The sequence below is a fragment of the Acanthopagrus latus genome, chromosome 21 (assembly GCF_904848185.1).
Source record: "Acanthopagrus latus isolate v.2019 chromosome 21, fAcaLat1.1, whole genome shotgun sequence".
Taxonomy (NCBI): domain Eukaryota; kingdom Metazoa; phylum Chordata; class Actinopteri; order Spariformes; family Sparidae; genus Acanthopagrus; species Acanthopagrus latus.
Window position 1 is genome coordinate 17112030 of NC_051059.1, and position 23369 is coordinate 17135398.

At 41.6% G+C, this 23369-nt stretch overlaps 1 protein-coding gene across 4 annotated transcripts in view; it reads right to left on the bottom strand.

Moving 5' to 3' along the window:
• The window catches only part of sntg1 (syntrophin, gamma 1), a 38785-nt gene that overhangs the window by 13446 nt on the left and 1970 nt on the right, over positions 1-23369 (bottom strand). Inside the window, exons 2-12 of one of the 4 annotated variants that reach the window (XM_037085406.1) lie at positions 14676-14858; positions 13921-13970; positions 9332-9466; positions 7254-7310; positions 6995-7052; positions 6857-6900; positions 6391-6432; positions 5963-6065; positions 5310-5392; positions 4907-5037; positions 2200-2329 (exon numbers count right to left, since the gene is read on the bottom strand). In XM_037085406.1, coding sequence (XP_036941301.1) covers positions 2200-2329; positions 4907-5037; positions 5310-5392; positions 5963-6065; positions 6391-6432; positions 6857-6900; positions 6995-7052; positions 7254-7310; positions 9332-9466; positions 13921-13947 — 810 coding nt within the window. In that variant the 5' untranslated portion in view covers positions 13948-13970; positions 14676-14858. Of the gene's footprint in view, positions 1-2199; positions 2330-4906; positions 5038-5309; positions 5393-5962; positions 6066-6390; positions 6433-6856; positions 6901-6994; positions 7053-7253; positions 7311-9331; positions 9467-10094; positions 10594-13920; positions 13971-14675; positions 14907-23369 lie in introns of those variants that run through there. The other 3 variants (XM_037085405.1, XM_037085408.1, XM_037085407.1) reach the window with 3 other exon arrangements.

The following is a 23369-nucleotide window of genomic DNA, read 5'->3' on the forward strand; positions in this document are numbered from 1 at the left end:
ACGAGAGCTATCCGAGAGGGACTGAAGCCGCTCTGCGCACACAAAAGGATGACCCTCTTCTTCACCGGGTCATTCGAATTCTCATATTTTTAGGTGTTTGTGCTATTTTTGACATCTCATTTGCAACGTTTTCCCATTTAGAAGGCGAGGTGCATTCATTTTCGTTTCTTCAAAAAGGTCTGTCTATGAATATTTAGCTTGGCTTTTTAAAAAAAAAAAAAAAAAGCAGATGCAAATTTGAGAGCACAAACCCCTGTAATACATTCTCTAGCTCTGCAGTTTATTGTTTGTTTTTTATTGGTCTTTGTGGAACTGTGGCTAATCCTCAGCATGATGGATCAATCAATAAATCACTTCATTTGTCCCTAAAGGGCAAAAGAATAAAGGACATTCACAAAACGTGAGTAAACACAGAGTGTGTGATTTAGAAGTATGTTTCTATTGACAGCGAAAAACATGAAGTTATAAAATATGTTCTAATCCAGACTCTGATTGAGGAAACTTATGTGAAAGATAGCGAATTAATGACCTAATATATCTGTATATTGTCGGATGGATTGTCACAAAGGTTTGTACGGACATGGTTCTGCTCAACCAAGAGTAAACCAACTATGTAATGACAGCCACTGCCTGTGGATGTAGTGAAGACTAAAGTTTGGCATGATAGCCGTCACCATTGTTGTTTTTTGGAGCCAGAAGTGACCACATCTGGACGAGAGGGTGGAGCTAGAGAGGATATCCTGATTGGATCCGACCAACAAGCCGAGAACACGCCTTGGTATCGACATGTCAGTCACAGGCATACCTTGCTCCACAGACTCCACAACTACCCACAAACTGCTTGTCGAGGTAATAAAGTTAAAAGTTGGGGGCATTTTTCTCATAAGCTTACATACAATCAAAGCACAACTTGGCTTTAACTTTCAGTTCCGTGAATAACATGAATATCCAGCGACTTTTGTTGAAGCATCTTGGTGCTAATGAGCAAGCACTACAATGCTAAAACGCTAACTTAAGATGGTACACATGGTAAAACATATCGTCCGAAAATCAGCCTGAGTGCAGCGCCGTTGTGAGCATTTTAACAGAGCCAATCGCAAAAAGGAATCTGTTTGTTATAGATTAAAGGTGACAGCAATCAATCCACTTCTTTAAAAAGGTAGGCGTCTGAAATAATCAGCCAAACGAGGCAGTATCATACAATGAGACATCTACGTCTATTCTTTGAGCACACATCTGTGTGTATTCCTACACCCATCTTGGCCATTAGCTTACACTCACACCTCAGCAAATGCCAAGGCCAGAGCGAGAGACACACTCTCGATTGTCGAAGCCATTCACTTCGTCCACTCCAATTAACCGTCATTATTCCCTGGAGTCGCTCTCCGGCAGACACACACACACACACACACACACACACACACACACACACACACACACAGCAGCCCTAGCTCCCTCCCTCTCCCACCGCACACTGATGGACTGGTGATAATTACTAATCCCTGGTTTTCACTGCTGCTCACTTCATGTCATATTCATGTCAGTTTGAGAGCCAACACTCCTGCCTAGATGCATATTTCCAGACAGCCATTTAGCAGGCACTCTATAAATACAACTCATATTATACTGCATGAAAATCAAAGAAATCCCACCTTTAATACGCAGATAAATGTGTCACAAAATGAGACACAGTGTGTCAGGTTTTGCATGAGCAAATGCACATGATGGAGCTTGTTAGCCGTGTTTGTTTTTGACCCCCCTGCTGAGCGTCATCACCCATCTGGATCCACAGAAACATCTGTTGTTTTTAAAGCTCACAGTAAGAGAACGAAGAAAAGCTTTGTCTCCTTTTTGTTTGTTGCTGCCTTTTTTTTCTCGGCGTTACTCCTCCGATACATATCATGCTGAATTATAGATAATAAGTGCGCAGGTCTAGCTGGGGGGGAGTGACTTTAGCGCAGAGCAATTGCTTTTGTGACCTCGAGGCTCTCAGATAGAGGTGTTCACTTTTACTCATCGTGTGAAAAGACATTAGTATGTGTCTACTTAATGCCATGACATTTACAAAGGGACTGTTAGACGATGTCCAAATTGAAAGGCAGCTGCGCTAACACCCAACCCAATATCTCACTGGTTTACATGGGAGACTTGCGAGAGGCGGCAGAGCTAACAAGTGTTATTGGTTCACTGGCTACTCACATTGTGCTTGGTGAGATTAGAAATGTTGCCGGCTATCGCCTGAAGCCAGTCCAAGCAGTCTTCAGCAGTGGGAAATTGCACGACTCCGCTGCAGACGCCGTCCACAGCTATGACCTGGAAGGCATTTTTCCTGGAAGAATTAAGCGATAAAACAAAAAGATGATAACATGATTTTACAATATTTTTCACTCCATGAATTACAAATTATACAGAACATAACTCTTCTGAGCCATTCACGGTGTTCAAGGAGGCCGTTAGCTTCCTTTTCTATCAGTTAGGAATGAGGAGCGACTTGCAAAGACTGGAAAATCAATGCAATAAGCATTTTAATCAACTTTATCTTTCGGGTGGTCAAACTTAGATCATCATAGGTCTTTATTCAATTTTAAAACTCTGGACAGACTCTTTAAAAAGTTCTAGCTGATATCACCATGGCTGTAGTTGTTGTTGTTGTCGTGTTGTTGCTCCGGGACCTTCATTGCGACTGACTAATCAGGCTGTTGTTATGTCATGGCTTTGTGACTCGTGTTGGTGTCGCTCTAGGACTGTTAAGTTGTAGCAAAAAAAAAAAAAAAGTCCGAAATGCAGACTCCAGGCAAGCAAATGGTGGAACAAAGAGCAAGTTTTAATGAAAAGCTGGCAGGCAGAAGGAAAAACTACAAACTGAGGAAAAACAAAACAAAAGCCAGCACAAACCGAATAAAGCACAGGGAACTCAAGACAAGAACGCGGACGGGAACACGAAGAACGAACACTGACGAACTGACAGCAGAAAGAGAGAAAAACATGTCGGACTAAATATGCAGAAGGATAATGAGGGACTGATGAGGACAATCACGATGGAGGAAAACGAGACGAGACAGGAAGTAACACAACATGACACACGAGGATGAACCTTTCAAAATATAACAGGAAACAATAAAACTGAACAACATCATGACAAGGACCGTCATCTCCATTCACGGAACATAGTATTATCACTTTTAACACTAAGATGACTTATCATTTTGCATTAATATTCAGTTTTCTGTCACTGTTTGGCTTTGACAGGCAACATAAAATCCTTGATTAGTTTCTGTTTGGGTTAAAATAGACTCTTTCATAACGTTAAACATGTGTCACAAAGAATAACTCCACAAGCAAAACAAAAACATTCGTTAAGGTCAATCATGTTTTTGACATTACAAAAATATGATTGTCCTTAATTAATTATGATTCGCCTTGAACAGCACCAACACACTGATATCAGACTCATAGCTCATATATTTTTTTAAAAAACTGGTCTGATCTCTGCAAACACTTCTCATACATATGTCATGTTTTTCTTTGAACCTGCGTTCACTGATCTTTTGGCAGCGTGGGGTCAGTGTGAAGGAGTTATAAACACAACACTGACATGAACGTGCAATAGGTGGTTACACATCAAGCGGTCATGGAGCCAATATAACATTCACTTGAAGTTGTATTTATGGCCACCTGTTGAATGTGTGTTGAATATTCCCTCGTTTCACCCTGACCAATCACAGACAAGAACTCTAGACTCATACATGCACCAGTTTGCACCTGAACAAGGCTGGATCTGACATACATTACTGTATGTGTAAATATGTGCTGACCATTTTTCATTTACATGTTTATTTTGTGAAGACGGAATTGTTGACAATCCTTTTAATGACTATTTTATTTATGTGTGAAAAATGAAACTAAATAGAGAAAAATCTCATCCTGCTTCCTTTTAACTGGCTAACATTGCTACTCACTGCAACACTGCTTGGGAAAATGTTAACACAAGATGATAAATACTCTAATAGAAATATTCACTATTCTCGCTGATGGTCTTGTTTGTTCACGTAGGTCATATGGAGGCATCATATTTGTTTTCATAACCTGTTAAAAACTTGTAGTGGCGTTAAAAAATAATTCTGTCCTGTTTCCTTATAAAAAACACTTCATACTAACTTTGCTGTGTTGCATTGCACAATGACAATAAATAATCATGAAGACTTGTATCTGTAGCTGCTAAATGCTCCACTGAGTTCTTCAACCAGTCACTAACTGGTGCCTGCTGCGGCTGAAAATTACTCAAACAGTGAAGTAACAGATCTGAAACCAGCTATAATCTGAGGGGACCTGCAGGTTCAGATGACAACTGTTTATACACAAGAAACAGAATTCCTCAGAAATACATGAAATACAGGAAATGTAGATTATTCAATGAAGTTGTAAGGGGGTAAAAGTCTTAACATATTAACATCAGTAGTCTAGTTTACTTGGTCATTTTGAGGCGTGAGTTTTGATGACCTTACAGTGTTTGGTAAGTTGATCTTTGTTGTCATAAAACAAACTGAGCCCATTAGCTACTCTCTGGCTGATCCATATTAAACTTACGGCACTCTTACGCAATTTTCTATTAATGGGGCTCACATATGCCAAATCACAACTGTGGTCCTTTAAGAGTCAGTCCACAAGATTACTGTTTCATCCGCACTCTCACCAAACTTCATAGACGACGTAATGGCTCATTACATCATGCTCAGATGGTCCTGACGCAGAAACCCAGGACTGTTTGACTTATTTGATTGTGTTTAAATGATTATACTAAATAGCAGAAAATCTGCTCCATTTGAAAAACCCCAAAGCATTTAAAAAGCCATTGTGTGCCTAATAGGGAGATACCAGAGCTTCAAGACCGAGTCCTGCGGCTCACCTGCAGGCGTCAGAGCCCGGGATGTACTGCGACAGGCGAGAGTGAAGCAGCGGAATAAGGCGCAGGTCCACCCATCTCTTCTCCCAGCGCAGCCCCGGTGACGTGGGCCAGGACGAGCAGGACAGCGTGTCCTGCGGAAGAGTGAAACACAATGTAGAGGAGCGCGTGGTGTCAAGAGCTCGAGCCCTGCTGCTGCTGCTGTAGTAGCTGCAGGTGTAGAGGCAGGCTGCAGAGGAAAGCTGATTCACTCTCCTCACAACGATAAAGATAGAGCATCCCAGTTATCAGGGAGCAGTGACAGTTGCATGGAAACAACTTTCTGGCAGCGGGGACGCTGCAGCATGGTTACAGAGGGACAATTATAGAATCAGTCAGTCAAAGAAGAGGCTAATGGAAAAACTACCGTGTTGTTCGGATGGTAGTTCAAGTGCAGGCCACTATCACACAGAGGAGAGGAGGTCCCACTACTCTGGTCGCTGGGGATGCCTGAGAGCACAGCAGGGACAAACACACACACAAAAAAAAGCCAATAAACCCTACAAACTCAGAGCAACACCCCCCGTCTATTTCAAGGCTTCCAACTGCAGTGAATCACAGCCATCAACCAAAGTGTGATGCTTTGTTCTCCAGCACTGTAGGGCTCCTGCTTTGTGCCAATTTGTATTCAGATGACTGGTTGGATGGCCAGTCAACCTGGCCTACATACGCATATGAAAGGATTTTATAAAACGCTTTCAAGTCTGATGACGGGCTAAAGCTTTCCCATGGAAAAGCAATCAATGGCGCCACAATGAGCAACGTCATTTGTCTCGTCTCACATCCGTTTTGAGGTTTGAGTTACACACTTTGCTCTTTTTACACCCCTCTTTAGCAAAACGTCATCTTTTTTAGAGCCGGATGTGAGGCTTTTTAAAAAGAAATTTCCCAGGCTCAGTTCTACAGTCACCAGGACAACCGATCCATGACAGAATATAATACCAGCTAAAAATACTCCTGGTTAATTATTTTTCAGTGATTATACACTTCAATTAAGCAGTGTTTGGAGAGCTTTCTTACACGTGCAATCCTCACACAGGGGCAGTTTCAGGAAGGCTGGAGTCTTCTTCAGGAACGAGACGGTGAGAGTCACTTCTTCACCAGCGTTTCTCAAAACCTGGACCTGCGAGATAAAAAATGCAGGGATATTTTTACAGCGGGAGCTGTAAACTGTGTTTTCTGCCGATTGCGTGCTGTGATGAAACATGGTGTGCTAACGTCTAACTAAGAATGGAAAGCCGAGATAAGGGATTTACACAGACACAGAAGTTACGCTCCGTACACACACATTTCTTTTAGTTGCCTCTTTAAAAAAAAAAGAAACAGGATGAAACAGACACAACTGGCTTTACAAGTCAAAAGGATACAAATCATAAAGTGAGACAAGATAAGCCGCTGAAAGAGCTGTTCCAGTGTAAGAAAATATGAGATATGAGCTGACAGCTTACCACTTCCTCGTGGCGATAACTTCTAACGTTTATTCCATTTATCTAGGAAGAACAATAACAGGGTTACCCTAAATAATACTGCTGGCATCATATCACTGCAGCTCCATCTTCAGAATGATTAATGAGGCAAGCACAATAACTGTTATGGCATCTGCGCTGAAAGCTGTAAACAAGAGAGTCACATCCACAGTTGCCATGAATACAGAACGCCTTTGGCTGTCTCGGAGATGTTTCCTCGGCATCACACGAGCCGGGAGAGATGAGATGTGGGAAGAGATTTTTTTTTTTTTTTTTTTGCCTGATATACTTGTAACCAATGAATGAGCAGGGATGTGACATTTGCTTACGGGAACGCAGTTTTGCAGACATGTGGCACGTGAATTATTAAAGATACAGCGTTTGTTATTTTTTGCAGTGTAGGATGAGGTGTGTAAACAAGCATCAATCTGAGTTCTGGCATTTCTACCTGAAGGATGCCGTCTCCGATGAACAGCAGGCCAGAGAGTTCAGCTGGGAAAGAAAAAAAAAACATGTCAGTAAAACTAACACGGAGAGTAAGATGAAAGTAAAAAAAAAACACACACACACAACAAAAACAACATACCTTTTTGTTCTTTTGATATTTTTGATATCACAACAGGGATTTTGTGCTCTGCTCCACCCTGAGGGAACAAAATCAAATCACATTAAATTGACGAAGGTATCACAAACCCTGAACGACTCGAGGACGCTCGCGAGGAGCTAATTTTTCCAGCGAATCCCTCGGCTGGTGCTGTTTGACAAGAAAATGATCAATAACACTTGTTCAGACTTAATTTAAAGGAGTTGTGAGGAGCAGCCTAATCAGCTGGGATCTAAATTACCTTGATGCTCAGACCGAACCCTCCAATTGTCTGCCTCCGGATCGTTACAGTCCTCTCCTGCAAGAGACGCAGGGAGAATCAAGAAATGACTTGAGACTGACGCTGAAGCGGACGGAGCTCTTACAACAGAACCAATACGGAGAGGTTGCAAAAAAGTTAGTGGAAAAGTTAATCAGGATCAACTTAAAACCTGAAGAAAAATCCGTATTTATTTGTGAAAGTTGCATGTGTAGCACCAACATAACTCACTTTTCCACTAAAAGGAAGCACTAATATTCAATACTGTCGTTTTTTTAGACTTTTACATGAATCATATCGCGATTTACCCATATTCACTTTCTTGCCAAGATTTAGAGGGATTGATTTAGACTTACATGTCCAGCCTACACATAACATTTGAAGCTGGAGCCAGGAGGTGATTAGCTTAGCTTAGCATTAAGACTGAAAGTAAAGGGGAAACAGCTAGCCTAGATCTGTCCAAAGCACCTCTGAAGCTAGTCAATTGGCTCCACGCACAGTCGGATTTGTGGGTTTTGGTGGAGTCAAGAACATTTTTTCACTCCCTGCTGCAGACAGTCACTGCTCACGGCTGTTGTTCGGCAGCAAACAATTACAACGCCACTTCCCTGTAAAAACTAGACGACCAAAACCAGATAAAGAAATTTAGAGGTGCTGCTAAGCTGATTTTCCACTGCACGTTTTGACAGAATGACACTAGCTTGTTTCCCTCTTCTTCCAGTCCTGATGCTAAGCTAAGCTAATCACCTCCTGGCTCCAGCTCAGTGCAGAGACATGATGGTATTGACCACATCCAACGTTATCTTGTAATATCATTTTGATCAATTTTGATGTGAATATGTTGACAAGTGCAATATCTGGCATGCTTGTCATCAATTGCAACTTCTTGAGGCCAATCAAAATAATGTTTATAAACCTCACAGTAATTATCTCAAAACATTTTGAACCTTTTTCGACAAGCTACTGGTGGATGGGGACGGGAAATGACACATTTTTATCGTTCATTGCCCACCTCGTAGACAGGTGCCAAATAAAATGAAATGATGCAAAAGAAAATGTTGGACTGCCATAAAATGTCACTACTAAGTTTATTAAAAATTTTGAAAACGCAATGTTTTCTGCCGTGCAGCAGACCTTCTCTGAGCAGCGAGCTCACAATAAGAAGTAACAACATCGTTAAAAAGAAATGATCAAAAAAGTGTCAAATTCATGAGACAGTGACAATAAATTCGGACTCCTCTGAGGTTTGGATATGAAATTTTGACTTGTTGTTCTCCTCCTCCTCTCTTCCTCTCTTTTAAACTCTCCTATTCATTAAAAATGGATTTTCTTTGCATTGCCGTTGCTGTTTTTCTTTTTTCTTTTGCTGTTTCTTGTTGTTTTCTATTTTCTATTATACTCTATAGATCTTAAGATCTATTGTCTGTCTCACTCTGTTCTTTATTGATCCCGTAATTGTCTCTGGTCTTTGAGATCTGACACCGTTATCTATCGATCGTTACAGCCTGTAGCTCTTGTATAAAGATGTTGTTCCATTTTTGGAATTTGACGCCTGCATTCTCAAAACATTTCGTGCTGATAGCTTGCAGGAATTCTGCATTTTATTTATATATTTATTTTAAATGGGCACGTTTAATTGGTCACCAAGGCTTAAAAAATGTCTGCGGTAGCACTTTCATCCTTTACATTAATTAGTGATCATGTTTGAGAAGACACGAGCAGTTCCTCTATTTCGTCTTTGACAGCAAAAGGTTATTGGTTGAAAAATAACGTTTTGGGAAAGGTCATGAACTGGAGGGTTTTAATGAGAACCAGTGGATTTGTACAAAGTTGTCAGAGATGATGACAAGTGAGGTCTGAATATCTCTCTGTATGCCAGGATCCAGGAGGTGAATCACTATTTAATAGCTCCATTTGATTTATGAGGAATAGATTAACTGATTTGTCATTGACGCAGACATTCGCAGTATCTTTATGCTGCAACCTTCATTCACTGTGCCGTACATGTTAATGATTTTTTTCAGCGTAACGTATAGAGGAGAAGCACCAGGGCTACTTACGCTCGAGTAGAAAGGCTCTCCCGACACACAGATGACATCTTGCTCTTGAATGGTCAGAATATCTTTGGCCAAGTGTAGTCGAATATTAAACGGCTCCTCATTACCTTCTTGCATCAAATAAATCCCAGTCTTTGTCTGCGAACAGTCAGAGAGATAAAAATCATTCATCATCCCTCCCTGACTAAATTAACTGGCCATGAAATGAAAATGTCATTGAGAGTACTCGACTGCAGGATGAAAATGGGAATTAGGATACAGACTTTTTTTCTGTTGATTTTTCTTTTTCAGTACTCTCCTTGTTAACGCCGGGGTTGGAACAAATAAATCGGTGCTCTGAGTAATAAACACACATTTAGACGGAGAAAAAACCCAAGACAACTGTTGATTCATGGTTTCTAATAATGAGCAGACCTTCATTGAAATCGATTCTTATGATTCGTGCCCTCTGTTTGCTTTTGTATACATGCACCTTGAGATAAAAAGAAAAAAAAAAGAAAAAACTGAAATTATACCGTCTCATTTACATTAAGGGAAAGGCTGATCACGGTGATGACAAATTAAGAACCTGTGAAATTAAGTGGCTTGAACCACGCTCTACATTTGAATCTCCCAGCGTGAGGACTGTGTCTCTTTCCAATGATCCATTTAAAACATGCTAATCCGCATAAATTTGCATTCTGCGTATACTCCCTCCTCCCCGGCTAATTGCGATGCCTGCTCTGTCCTTGACTTAAAAAGGTCTAAATAAAAGAAGCACCTTCACCTGACAAGACTGCTAATGGAAAGAAGCCACCAGTGTCAGCATCCTTGTCGCCCGGCGTACGTCGCTCATCAGTTAACAAGACAGTCGGGCGGCTATTCTTAGAGCTACCATCTCGTCCGCAGGTCAAACTTGAATCAAAGTCAGTTTATGGAGCATATTATCTCTCAGCCCCAAATGAGGGATGTTGGAGAAGCGAGCCTCCGCCTGCAGCTGCAGCGTGAGGAATGAATTGAGGGACGCATTAATTCACATTATATGAAGTAATGTGCGTGTGAGAGTCATTAGCCGAGCAAAATGAGGGCAGTAGTGCCGTAACTGTACATAGCTGGTTCAGACAGTGTCTCACGTGGCAGAGCACTGACCCGCTGTAGTGCTCGTGTTGTAGCTAATTAGCCTCCTCACTGATCCTGGTTTATGTTTCTCTAAGATTCTCCCCTCCGTTATTATCTACATCGTGATCGGAGCAGATCCGCAACAAGGACATCTGTTTCTCATCCAGGGGTGTAGAAGGGAGGGGAAGAGTTCAACATGGAGAGTGTGTTAAAGAAATTGAGCTAAAGGTTAGTTTTTTCATTTTCAATTTTTTCTTTTCTACAAGATGTAACCATTGGTGGACTCACACCCCTGTAAGAAACGTGCACATGGTTTAAACCACACCTGCAGCAGTATGTCCCCAAACCATTACATTATTATTCAAAACTGGATTTGGCTGCGCCGCTCAGACTTGCTTCCAAGTTTATCCGGCATTTCCCCCCACAGACCACGATTATAAAAGAGACATCTGTAAGACAGTAAAACCGTGTGCTGCAATTATGGAACAGTTGTGACTCTTTTATGACTTTTGTGAAACTTTTCTCAAGCCGAGAAGAGAGATTTAAAATTCTGTGGCGTCATCACAATGTAAAGCCTGTCCTCCGTAAGCAAGGAACCTGAAAAAGAAGGAAGGGGTCATCGCGTGAATGAATCTCATGTTGGGGCGTTGTAGACTGTGCTGTCAGTTGTATTGAGGTCAGTGGGAGATGTATGGAGAAACACACTTCAACCCAACATACAGTATGTGCCATTTGACTTCTGATGAAGAAACGCCTCCAGGAAATGAAGGCACACACTTCAGAGAGTAGGCTGGCGACAGATTTTTTTTTTTTTTTTGCTTATGGTCTAAGTGCAGACTCGTTGGCGGAAATCAGTCGGACCTGCCTCGTTTGATCAAAATATTATCAGCCCCGTCACTCAGTTGGGGGAAATCTTGTGGTTAACCTCCTCTCTGAAGTGTGTTCGCTCATTTCCTGAAGGCATTTCCTCATCAGAAGTCATTCGACGTAGATATGGTTTTAGTGTGCTTCTAAATGCATCTCCCATTGGCTTCGACACACCTGACACCACAGTCTGGCCCCGGAGCGAGATTTGGTGACGTAATAACCCTTCCTTCATTTTTAGGTTCCTTGTACATAACCACTGAGTAAACCTGGAAACTAAGAAAACTATTTTGGTCTGTGCGCCAGGTGAGCAGCTCTCATTGGACTACATATGCAGCATTTTTTAAAATGTGTTAATCTGTGTCTGATGTTAAAGACTCTGAAGCAGTCATTTACCTTCAACATCAGCCTATCAGGAGAAAAAAGATAAGCCACACTGAGAAGGAAAACCATCAGATGGGAAGCAACTTGCTGGCAGTGGTACGTATCGTGGTTTGCCAGTGATTAAACAGTTTGCTTGCTGGTAAACGACGCAGAGCTGGACTTGGTTTGAGAAACAGCCACATAACTGCAGGTCCATCATCACCATCTTCTCATGTGACTGAGGACGCGAGACATCTGGCTACTAAAAGCTATTTACTGCAGTTTACGCTGAGCAACGTTAACACCAGAAGTCAGTTTTAATAATGTTTACACTTGTTGATGCTGATTTTCTATTCATCTTAATCCTACCCATTGGGATACCTGCAGACTCCAGAGTTATACTTTCTGTCACATCTCACAGGCGCTTTATTCTATCGTATCAATTTTCTCATGTATGTTTCGGGGCCCTGGGGGATCCCGTTCAAAGGCACCCAGTTCTGCCAACGCAGATTTAGTAGATGGAACTATTTATTGAGTTCATCTTTGCCGAGGCTCCCGATAGAAGGTTTGAAACACTATCAGGGGGTTTCAGGGCACTGAGTCATTTTGAAGAGACAGACACAGTTTAAATAGCATTTCACTTGCTTTATATTGCAGTGTTTCCCACACGTAGAGGTATACAAACGTAAGTATGGACACAAGTATATTTGGTGACTCATTTTTGCACGTGGTGCTTTTATTTATCTTTAATCCTTCCGAGGGAATGACGCATTGCACTCTCAACGAAATTGCCTATTTCAAGGCTATAGCAACACTTTTTTCATCTCTTCAAAAGTACACCATGTTGCCAAAAGTAATCGCTCACCTGCCTTGACTCGCATAGGAACTTAAGTGAAAGGTGTTGAGGTCAGGACTCTGTGCAGGCCGGTCCAGTTCATCCACACCAAACTCTCTCATCCATGTCTTTATGGACCTTGCTTTATGCATTGGTCATGTTGGAACAGGAAGGGGCCATCCCCAAACTGTTCCCACATAGTTGGGAGCATGGAATTGTCCAACATCTCTCTGGTATGCTGAAGCATTCAGAGTTCCTTTCACTGGAATTGAGGGGCCAAGCCCAGCTCCTGAAGAACAACCTCACACCATAATCCCTCCTCCACTAAACTTTCCACCTGGCACCATGCAGTCAGACAAGTACCGTTCTCCTGGCAACCGCCAAACCCAGTGGTGGCGTGCTTTACACCACTGCATCCGATGCTTCATATTGCACTTGCTGATGTATGGCTTGGATGCAGCGGCTCAGCCATGGAAGCCCATTCCATGAAGCTCTCTACACACTGTTCTTGAGCTAATCTGAAGACCACATGAAGTTTGGATATCTTCGTGGCTGAGTTGCTGTTGTTCACAATCGCTTCCACTTTGTTATAAGACCACTGACAGCTGACTGTGGGATATTTAGGAGTGAGGACATTTCGCAACTGGACTTGTTGCACAGGTGGCATCCTATCACAGTACCACACTAGAATTCACTGAGCTCTGACCCATTCTGAGAGCGACCCATTCTCTCACAAATGTTTGTAGAAACAGTCTGCATGCCAAGGTGCTTGCTTTTATACACCTGTGGCCATGGAAGTGACTGGAACACCTAATTTCAAATTATTTGGATGGGTGAGTGAATACTTTTGGCAATATAGTGTATATCATCAAATTTCAACTGTTTTGACCGAATACCTCAACATCGAGACTGTGATAATACAGTGATGACTACTGGTATGTTATATAGTCTCATATCAACATAACAATATAATATCGATCTGTTGCCGAGCCCTAATGCAAATACTGTCCACTGTAAATTACTGAAAACTTCATCGTCTCAGAATGTGAGGATGACAAATAAACCTATAAGTTGCAATTTGTATTAAAGACAAGTATATTTTTTTTGACACAAGGTGCAGATTAATTGAATAGAATAATATCAATCTGTTTTGATTTCAATATCATAAATTACATATTTAGAGGGAAATAGGTTGACATTTTGCTGTGATTGCAGTTTCATACAGTCGTCTACTCCAGCCCGTGGTCCCTGGGTGCTCACGTGCAGGAAGGACGAGGGGTTACAGGGGAAAGGGGAGGCTGCATTCGCACAGATTCATGTGCTATAGCACTGTCCAAGCCGCATGCTTCCAGGCGCTTGTAAATGTCAGAGCTGTTTCTATAATCACAGTCGTTTCACTGTCAAAATGTTACATTGATTGAATCCCACCAACCTCTTCATTTGAAGTCTTGAAATCCATGTGCTACAATGCAGTGAGGGATACTGCAACAGAGAGAAACAAGATCGAGTTAGACTGTGGGGGCAAGCGCTGACTAACGTCACCATGAAAACCGCACGGCTGATTCCAACTAGCATTGTTAGTAGGATACCTTTTTTCTATTAGAGCTTTGCTTTTCTTACACAATGGAGGGAAATAGCTCGTTCATTGTAATGCACCTCCTCTAGACTCAACTCACATTCCCAGCGAGCAATCTCGGGAGAAAACCTGAGACTATTAAGTGTTAATGAATAATTCATTAGCAAAGGTGAGAACCCAGGTACCCTAATAAATGTTTCAATATCCAATTCAGTGCTCCCAGAAATGAACTGTGTTACCATATCTGATGTCTCGACAGGGAGAGAGACAGAATAAAACTGAGCCACAGTAAGGGAGGCAATGCCACAATAAAAGCACAAAAACCTCAGTGGTGTTGTGGTTTTTAAAAAAAGGGGGTAAAAAAAGGAGCGACACCACAAACACACACACTGGGAAATCATGTTAGTCGCTCCTTTCAGACAAACACACAAGTTGTCTCGAGCAACATTTTTTTTTTTTTTTTTTTTGCCAGAGCCTCATTTGCATAAACCAGTTTCTAATCAGACAGCCACTTGACTCAACAGAAAAAAATGAGCACAGATCAAAAAAAACCTCACACTCACACTCACACTCGAGGTACAGAACCTGCGCCGCAGAGGGAGTCGACATACCTCAGTAGAAAGGCCCCCAGCTCTTTGGACGGTGAGATCTAGCCATCGAGCAGCGAGTTGATCCCTGATCTGAGCCACAGCAGAGGGTCTTCCCGAATCATGGCTGTCAAACCTGGGCGGTGGGGAGAGCAGCGCTGTCACCTCTCCTGGCTGGATGGAGGATAATTCCCAGTGGAGCTGATGCTGAAGAGCAGAATGAGGCTAACGTTCAGTGAGGGATCGGTGGCTGTGCTGCAGTAACAGAGGGAGAGATGCAGTGATCATACTCGTACTAGGAAAGACTCAACAACGACCAACAAACTATTGACTATCTAAACTGCATTTAAATACTCAGATTCCAAACAGCATTCACTCGTCTTCTGACTACGGCTGAAGAGGTTTAATCTACAGATACGTGTGATGTCAATACGTCTATGTATGTGGGACGAGGAATCAGAAGCAGTTCACAGATTCAAACTCGAGACTGTGAAATCCCTCAGCCGATTGATGAAGGAGCCACTCAAACACCTTGTTCGTTAAAAAAAAAAAAAAAAAAAAACCTGTGGATCCATGCACACGAATGCCACAACGCAATTAACTCATATTCTTCCATTTTCTTGGATCTTTTGTACGCCGAGCACAAATGACTCTTTCCAAGTGTTTATTAAGTTCCAGTAGCACACCCTTGAGAAATCCTCCTCGTTAGTATGCATTGTTGGCTCAGCGCCACCTTTTTTTTTCGGTTGAGCCGCAGTGTTGCCTCTATGATCATTGTTCTAAAAAAAAACAAAAAACAGAACAGTATATATGCATTTCAAGCCACATTTCATGTATAAATCAGCGGGGTGCTGATTATGGCGTCGGAGTAGCCTTAATGACTCTTGCAAATCCGGTGGTTAAAGCACTGAGAGGGAGGAGAATGAGTCGTTAACATGACGTTAGTCAATGCAGAAACACAAGAAATCTTTGCGTTGATCAGATCACTTTACTTTTAAAGAAAAGAAAAACATAATCCATTTCAAAAAGGCACATTTCTCGAGCCAATCTGACTCTTAAATCTTTGTTTTGATCTCAGTTATCTTTCTGATTATGTCTGGTATTGTAAGTCTTTTAAGATGGTTAGGTTATTCATCTGGTGGTTGTGGTTTAATTGAACGTTGTCCTGTGTAAGGTCTACTGTAGTGCCAATAAAGCTGATTGAGAACCAGCTTTGTGTCAGTAGACTGAAGTATTTACAAATTATAAACTCCTCTCCATTTTGCTTGCAGACGGAGCCGTGCACTCTTTTGCCAGTGAGTTCAGTTGGACAGAGAGAGAGAGCGTCTGTCTCACCATGTATTGTATCAAGTGATGGACGTCTCACCAAACTCTGGTCTTAAATAGGCAGCGCTGATGAACTATAAACTGAGATTCTGTTACTTCACTGCCAATCTGCCACCTCAAATGCTCAGAAACATAATTTAGTGCACTGTTTAGCCGCACTAGAGACAGTTTGTGAACTGGACGCAGCCACCATATTGTTCCTGTCCTGTATGTTTGCATTTATGCGGTATTTCTCACCTAAAACATATCAGAAACATATTTTAGTGTATTGCTGGAATACTAAATTATTTGTTACCAGTTGGCTGCGTAACTGTTTCCTGTTTCAAATCAGACTCTGTGAAAACAACTCACCGCAAAAATCGCAGTTGCTGGAGGTGTTCTACCTTTTGAGCAAAAAGCAATACCACAGCCCTTTTTTTCTGTTTCCTCTGGTCATGTCTTCCTTCGGCACAGACAGTCCAGTTTTTAATGCTTTCCAGTACATTGAATCCTTCAGATGCATTTTTCAGATAGAAAATTTCTATTCCTGACCTTGGACAATGTGCTTTGGGTGCCTTAACCTAACAAAGGACTAAATGAGAGGCTTCTATAACCCTGAACAACTCCCCTGTAACCCAAGCGTGGTTCACAAATGTGCTTTTTCATTCAGTCAAAGAAAGTCATGGGATAAAATGTTGGCTGTTAACATTTCTGCAAACCACAGATGCATTATGTGTGTGTATCATTCGCACCATACACACATTTCTATAGTATGTGTCGTATCACATTCACCTTACATTTTGATAACCTGACTTTCATGTCAGAAGTGGAGGGGATCATGGTTGAGTTACAGGCAAAGAAAGCTGCCAAGCCGGTGACCACTGTTCAAGACTGCGTAACAAAAAACAGTTTTTTTCTCCAGCCATGTCTGTGGTGAGCAATCCAACCTGTTCTGACCACCAATCCAATTCTGACCGTGTGATTTTTATCTATATTGTTTTTCAGTAACTACAAATATATGTGCTCCACCGATTTATCATGACTTTAAGACACACAATTTCACAGTTTCTCTCTTCAGCCTTGCTCAACCTAACAACCTACACATGTAGCTGTCTGCCTCAGAGACGACTCGGCTCTGTAGGGGCTGTTAGAGAAATCCTGACATCATTTGTGGACCCACTTTTAAAAATGAATGCCTTCACGTGGTCAGCCGAAAAATGTGTCTGCAACTCGGAGACGAGTACTTTGCCTTAGCGGGTGCCCTCCTAGTACATCCCATCAGACGCCAGCCCCCCCCCCTTTTTTCTTCTGTGAGAATCCAAAGATTAAATAGGCCGAACCTTTTGTGCCTTTTAAGTTGAGTCAGCGCAACTCCTTTCACAACCGCGCCATCAGATATTTTCAGTCAATTTGCCGAGCGATGTTTTTCAAATAATGCTCTTGTCTTTGACACAATGGCAGGAAGCACATAGCGGAGAGGAGGCGAGTTAGATTGCCTGAAAAGATGTGGAGATTGTAACATGACATCTCCATCTCTTGGACCTGAGGACAGCTGTGGCCCATACAGGATGATGAATGGCCGTTTGTTGCGTGCAAGTGGAGCAGCTGTCTGTGGAGTGCTCCAGCAAATGTAGTTTTTTTTACTGCACATAAATTGAGATGGGTCTCACTTACTGTATGTTCACTTGTTCTGCGACCTGGAACATATGGCGCCTGGGAGTGCAGCTTTTTAATTTGGCGAGCGATGATAGCGGATATTATGTTACTCAAATATGATGGCATCCCAAAAGAGTCCTGCTCAAACATCAAGAGCGTTGTACTGAGCATTTCAAAGGATCTGCCCAGTCCGTGTTAGAAAACATAATTAAATCTTTGTTGCAAGCTGCCAGCAATATGCACCTTCCTCTGTCTGGCTCTTTAAACACAATCTTTCCGTAGAGAATGAAAAATACTAATCACGATTGCTTATTCATGTTGTGTTTTAATATTCGTCTTGAGAGGAAAATACTCCTCAAACGTTGAAGATATATTTCTTGATCAGTTGCGACATTTTCGTAGCTCAGAAAAATGAACATTTTTCAGTTCTGAGGGCTTAAAGATTTATCTAAATCTGACTTGTTGGCCAGATTTTGTTCTAGGATACAAAATGTAATTGGTCTGTGCTCAACTTCTGTGCTTGTTAGGGACCGGCAGTCAGCGTACTGTACGTAAGCTCCTTTTTGTCTCAAGCATGAGAGCTGTAGCTGCCTCGTTGTTTCTGCTTCTGTGGTTTTTTTTACTGTTTGTTTCAGGTGGGTGTTTAATTGGTATGCTATGGAGTGAGATGGAAGTTTTAACCGAAGTGCGGGTGTTTTGAATTTTGTATCTCCAGAGTATTAAATACAGCCTCACAGAGAAAGAAAGAAAATCTTCCCGTTTAACTCACTTCCTCACTTTGGAGCTGCAGACACCTTGTTTAATCTGGTGCAGACGATTTTCTCCATTTATCAGTTGAGGGTTCGGTTGATATTTAAAAAAAAATCCCAGAGGCAATGTGACATGTACAGGCTGGTCTCTGTGTGACCAATAAAAATAATTCAAAGATATTCAAATTCATATCATAGAGGACTAAGAAAACCAACAAATATTTACCCTTAAGAAGCCAGAGCCGGTGAGTTTCATCTCCAACTGTGGACTACACTTTTGAAGCCTCATCTTAAGCATTACAGCAGTCGACATCTTGTTTTATTGCAGCCAGAAGTGCACATTTGGGTGAGTTGGTAGGAAAGCATACCCTACTTTATTGTCTATTTCTCTCTAAGTGGGGTGATAATTTACTAAATGAGCATCATGCTGTGTTGAAGAAGACTTGAAACTAGCAAATGGGTCCATAAACCCATTAGAAAACTGTTTTACTGAGTTAATAAATCAAGTGAGAAGTAGGGTTATTTTTTCATAAGATTACATACAATTGGACTTCTTTCTGCAACCAGAGGAGACACCTCTTTTCTGGCCATTAGAACAACATATCCTCATACCGAAACGACTGAACAAGTTGATTGCCATTGTATCGACATATCACCGTTCCCAAAGCAACCAGCATGCATACCGTACACATACACATGCAGTCTGGTTAGGTTTAGGCAGATAAACTACTTGAAATCTACATAAATCTTCACAGATTTTTGGTTTCACACTGGACACGAACAGGAATCTGCAGGGTGAAAGGTTCTCTGACCGTTTGACAATGTTGTATTCATTTGGGGTTCAGGGATAGTCTCAAATGGAAATTCTTCGAAGTGTGCTTCTGAATTGGCATCGCACTACACTGTGTTCATTAACAATACTGAGCATGTTCTCCTCGATCGAGCATCATGAAATTCTTCAATGCAAAGCATCACATCTCGCCAACTTCCTTCTTTGCTGCCATTATAATTACCACAGCCACTAGAGGTCGCCCTTTCATATGAAATATAAATATCAACTGCTTTCAGTTGAACTGTCTATCAGTTCATCTGCCAAACTATTTTCTCACTGAACTACTTGGTCTATAATTTTTTTTTTTTTTTTAAAAAAAGGTCCAACAAAAGCTTCAAAAGCCCAAGGCTACATCTTCAGACATCATGTTTCGTGCTGACCTACAGTCCAAAACCCAAAAAATATTCTATTTCAGTGATGTAAAGCTGACAGCAGCAACAAATGCTCACATTTAAGAAGCCAGAACTGCAGAATGTTTCAGCTCTATATGGTTTTCATCAAAAGAATGCGTGTTTATACCAGAGTGGTGCTCAGATTCCTCTTCACCCCACACTTCATGACTACATTAATAAACTCAGCCAGTCTGAAAAGTTCTGTACTTGCAGAGCACATCTTGCACCAGACATTGCTCTTTGTGTGCCGCTAGAGGTGCCACTGCTCCTCCTATTCTTTCAGATTATGTTCCAGACATATCATTCAGGCACGATGGAAAGAGTATCTCATCATGTTTTCGGTTCTTTCGGGGCATTTGTCAAAAAATAAGCCTTTCATCACCTCGTAAGTCAATACCTGAGCTCCTGCGACGCGCTCCATGCCAGATGCTCATGAATGATAGGCAGAGGAGTAAATTAGTGATGGACACATTTATGGACTGAGCTCTTGACCTTCGTGACTATGATGTATGTTTTCTGGCAACAGGGAGCCACCAGATATCAGGTGGGCGCCAACTTAAATCAACGAGAATCATTTCACAAACTGGTTGCCTGTTCTACGGCTGGATATCAGGGAGCAGAAATAGACATACACAGGATAATAAAGAGCGGCGAGAGGAAACTGATCCTGCAGCATGTTTGCTTCTGACAGCTTCCTAATGGGATCGTAATCTTTATTTCTTCTTTAACATGTGGTATTATGGTGAAATGCCTGCGGATAAATGGATTGGCCAAGTCAAGCATGTTATCTTACATGAGGGTCTTAATTAGGCTCAACCCAGAGCCTTTACACAAGACCGAATAGCATAATTCACTTTCCTAATTAATCTATATACGAATAAAACGTATATGCATGTAGTCACGTCTGTAATTCAACCAATGAGGCCTTGCAGGGGAAGACTTGGGGGCCTGGAAATGGCCCCATGCTGTGTGGAGTACATGAAAGGATTAAAAAGATCAGCATATTGCTGAAGGCCAGGCAACACTGAAATGAAGCCGCACAGTCGAGGGACACATCTGCTCCCTTACTAAATATAAAGTCGAGAAACATACAGTATTAGCTACCTCTCGATTGCTCGGGTAAATTATGTATGAATTCAAACCGTCTGACACAAGACAAATTACTATCTTAGGGTTATAAATAGCGTGCTGTACATCAGCGGGTGTTTACTTTATTTCCTGCAGGATTTGCTTGATTTCCTTTGGGTCGTTTCCAGCCGCAAAATGCGACCCGTTCACCTTAAAACCTACAAAATACAGCGATGCAACTGATGGTGCATAATCATTTAAGGTGATGTGATGTTTTTGCTCAATAGCGAAATCAACAGCGAAACAAAAATATAGGACCAGGCTATTCAAACAATCTCTTTCATTAATTCTCTGAACGAATCGATTAGTTGTCGTAGTTCACAAAATGTCAGAAAAGGGTGACGACCACCTCAAATGTCCAACTGATGATGCAGGAAGTTCTGTAACTCATCGAGTGTTTATTTCATTTTCTGGGAAGATTTTCATTTCCAGCTGCAAACTGTGACATTTGACTACATAAATGCAACTAATGACTCATAACCATTATCCAATATGCTGCTATTGACTTTTTAAATAAGAGTTAAATGATTTAGTCAACAGAATATGAGAAAATGGAGAACAGGGCTGAGGAAATGACACATTTTCTTGTCCACGAATTTGTCGACTGGTTCACCAATTCATTGATTATTCAAAGTATACCGTGACAAAGAAATTGATGACAATCATACTGTGCACATTTGCCTCACCACAGTATTGAATTCTGCTGTATTAGTGACATCGAAAGGACATTCTTTAAGTTTTTATAAAGTTTGATGTGTGTCAGGACAGAATACTTTTTGAAATTGAAGCGTTTGTTCTGTTTTCATCCCTTTAAAAGGTCACTGTGAAAGGAAATAATGAAAAATAATCGTGTAATCTGTATAAATTGAATTGTGGTGTTTTTTTTCTAGATGGTTATCATACCGTGAAATCCTCATACTGCTGCAACATTTAGTGTTTGGTGCATAAAATGGTGAAAAACGATGATCACTGTTTCCCATAGCAAGAATAGAACATCCTCAAATGTCTCGTTTTGTCCACAGTGCAAAGTTATTTAGTTGGCTGTCACAGAGGAGTAAACAAAAAAGAAAATATGCATATTTGAAAAGCTGAAATCAGAGAATTTAGGCAATAAGTGTCATTAAATTGACTATTTTCTGAAGCTCTCACTGAGAAAATTATCCCAGAGGCCAAAGTGATGTCTTCAAAATGCTTTTACAGTCTGTAAAAAAAACAAAAACGGATTAAGAGCATGAATAAGCTCATGTTGTGGACAATTTCAAAACTGTGAAAGTAAACAGAAAAAAAAATCTATGATGTCCACACAGCCTGTTCTGCTATCATAAGCAAAAACAAAAAAAACCACAAAAAACTGTGAAGCGGGTTAATTGCTGCTCGGGGGCTATTTTACCGTTCACAGGTTGGATGGATTGCAAATGTTCCGAGGAAACACAATAATGCAATTTACAGTACAAGACTGCCTTCTATCAAGGTTGAGCTGCTGCCGCTGCTGCTGTGGCGTGCTGTCAAGGCAGCGGTGCTTAACGAATAAGCAAGACTCTCCACATTAATCAAATGTGACCCAAAATTGTCCAGCCGGGGCTACACACACACACACACACACACACACACACACACACACACACGTTGTAAAGCTTAAAGAAAAAAAATGCTGCTCTCCCCCTCGACAGAAACGTTGAAGGTATAGATGTGATCTCAGAGGGCTGGTACCATAAATCGGCGTGTATAATCTAACCCCTTATAGCTTTTCTTAGGGGCAGTTATCACCAACGTGTCGCTTTCATTGCGTTGATCTGTTCTGCGGCCCTGAACCTCTAAATCAGATGGGCTGGTATATGAGGCGCATATAAATGAGAGTTGTGTCTTCTGTCTTCCCCACGAGACTTTGGTGTGCATTCGCTTCATTAGCCATCAGTCTCCGCTAAACCAGACTAATGGTTTTTTTCTTCTTGCACGACAGTGACTCCGTGACACGGACCACTGATATTTTACCTTGCACTCCGGGAGAGATAACTACACCGCCTTCATATGTTCGACGCTCGTACATCACACCACAATAAAAGCATATGGCTTCTCCTCTGTGATTTTCAACATCTGGAGCGCTTCATGTGGATGGTCGACCAAACAGTTGCTGTAAAAGCCCCACGGCAGCAGCAGGAGTGGTGCATTTTGTCTCTCCGCCTGCCAGGCTCTGGTGCTAGATTGTAATGAAGATGTCCAGGTGACATACTGTGGGGCTCTCCCTGCTGCCCTTTGGATAGGACAATCTCTGGAAATGTTAAAGGATTGCTCCACGGCTGGTTCCTTTAAATAAACCCCGTCACAGCTCTTATCTCTAACTTTCCCTAAACTCACTGCAACTTATTATTATTTTTATTTTTCCATTTCTCTCTGGGAACCTGTCAAGTTTATTTTTTTGGCGCATCATTTTCAGCAGAGCAGCACTCCTTTTAATGGCCAAAATAGGTCACTGAATAAAGCCACGCGGCATTAAAAAGAATGAGATGATGCTTCGCTGAGTGCTGAAAGTGCAGCCCCTCATATGCATCGAGCTGCAGGGAGTGGAAACAGCACTTTGAATGTGTTAACATGCATAATTGATGCCAATGTGTACATTCAGGGCTTCTAGTAATGCCCTTGGACAACATATCCCACT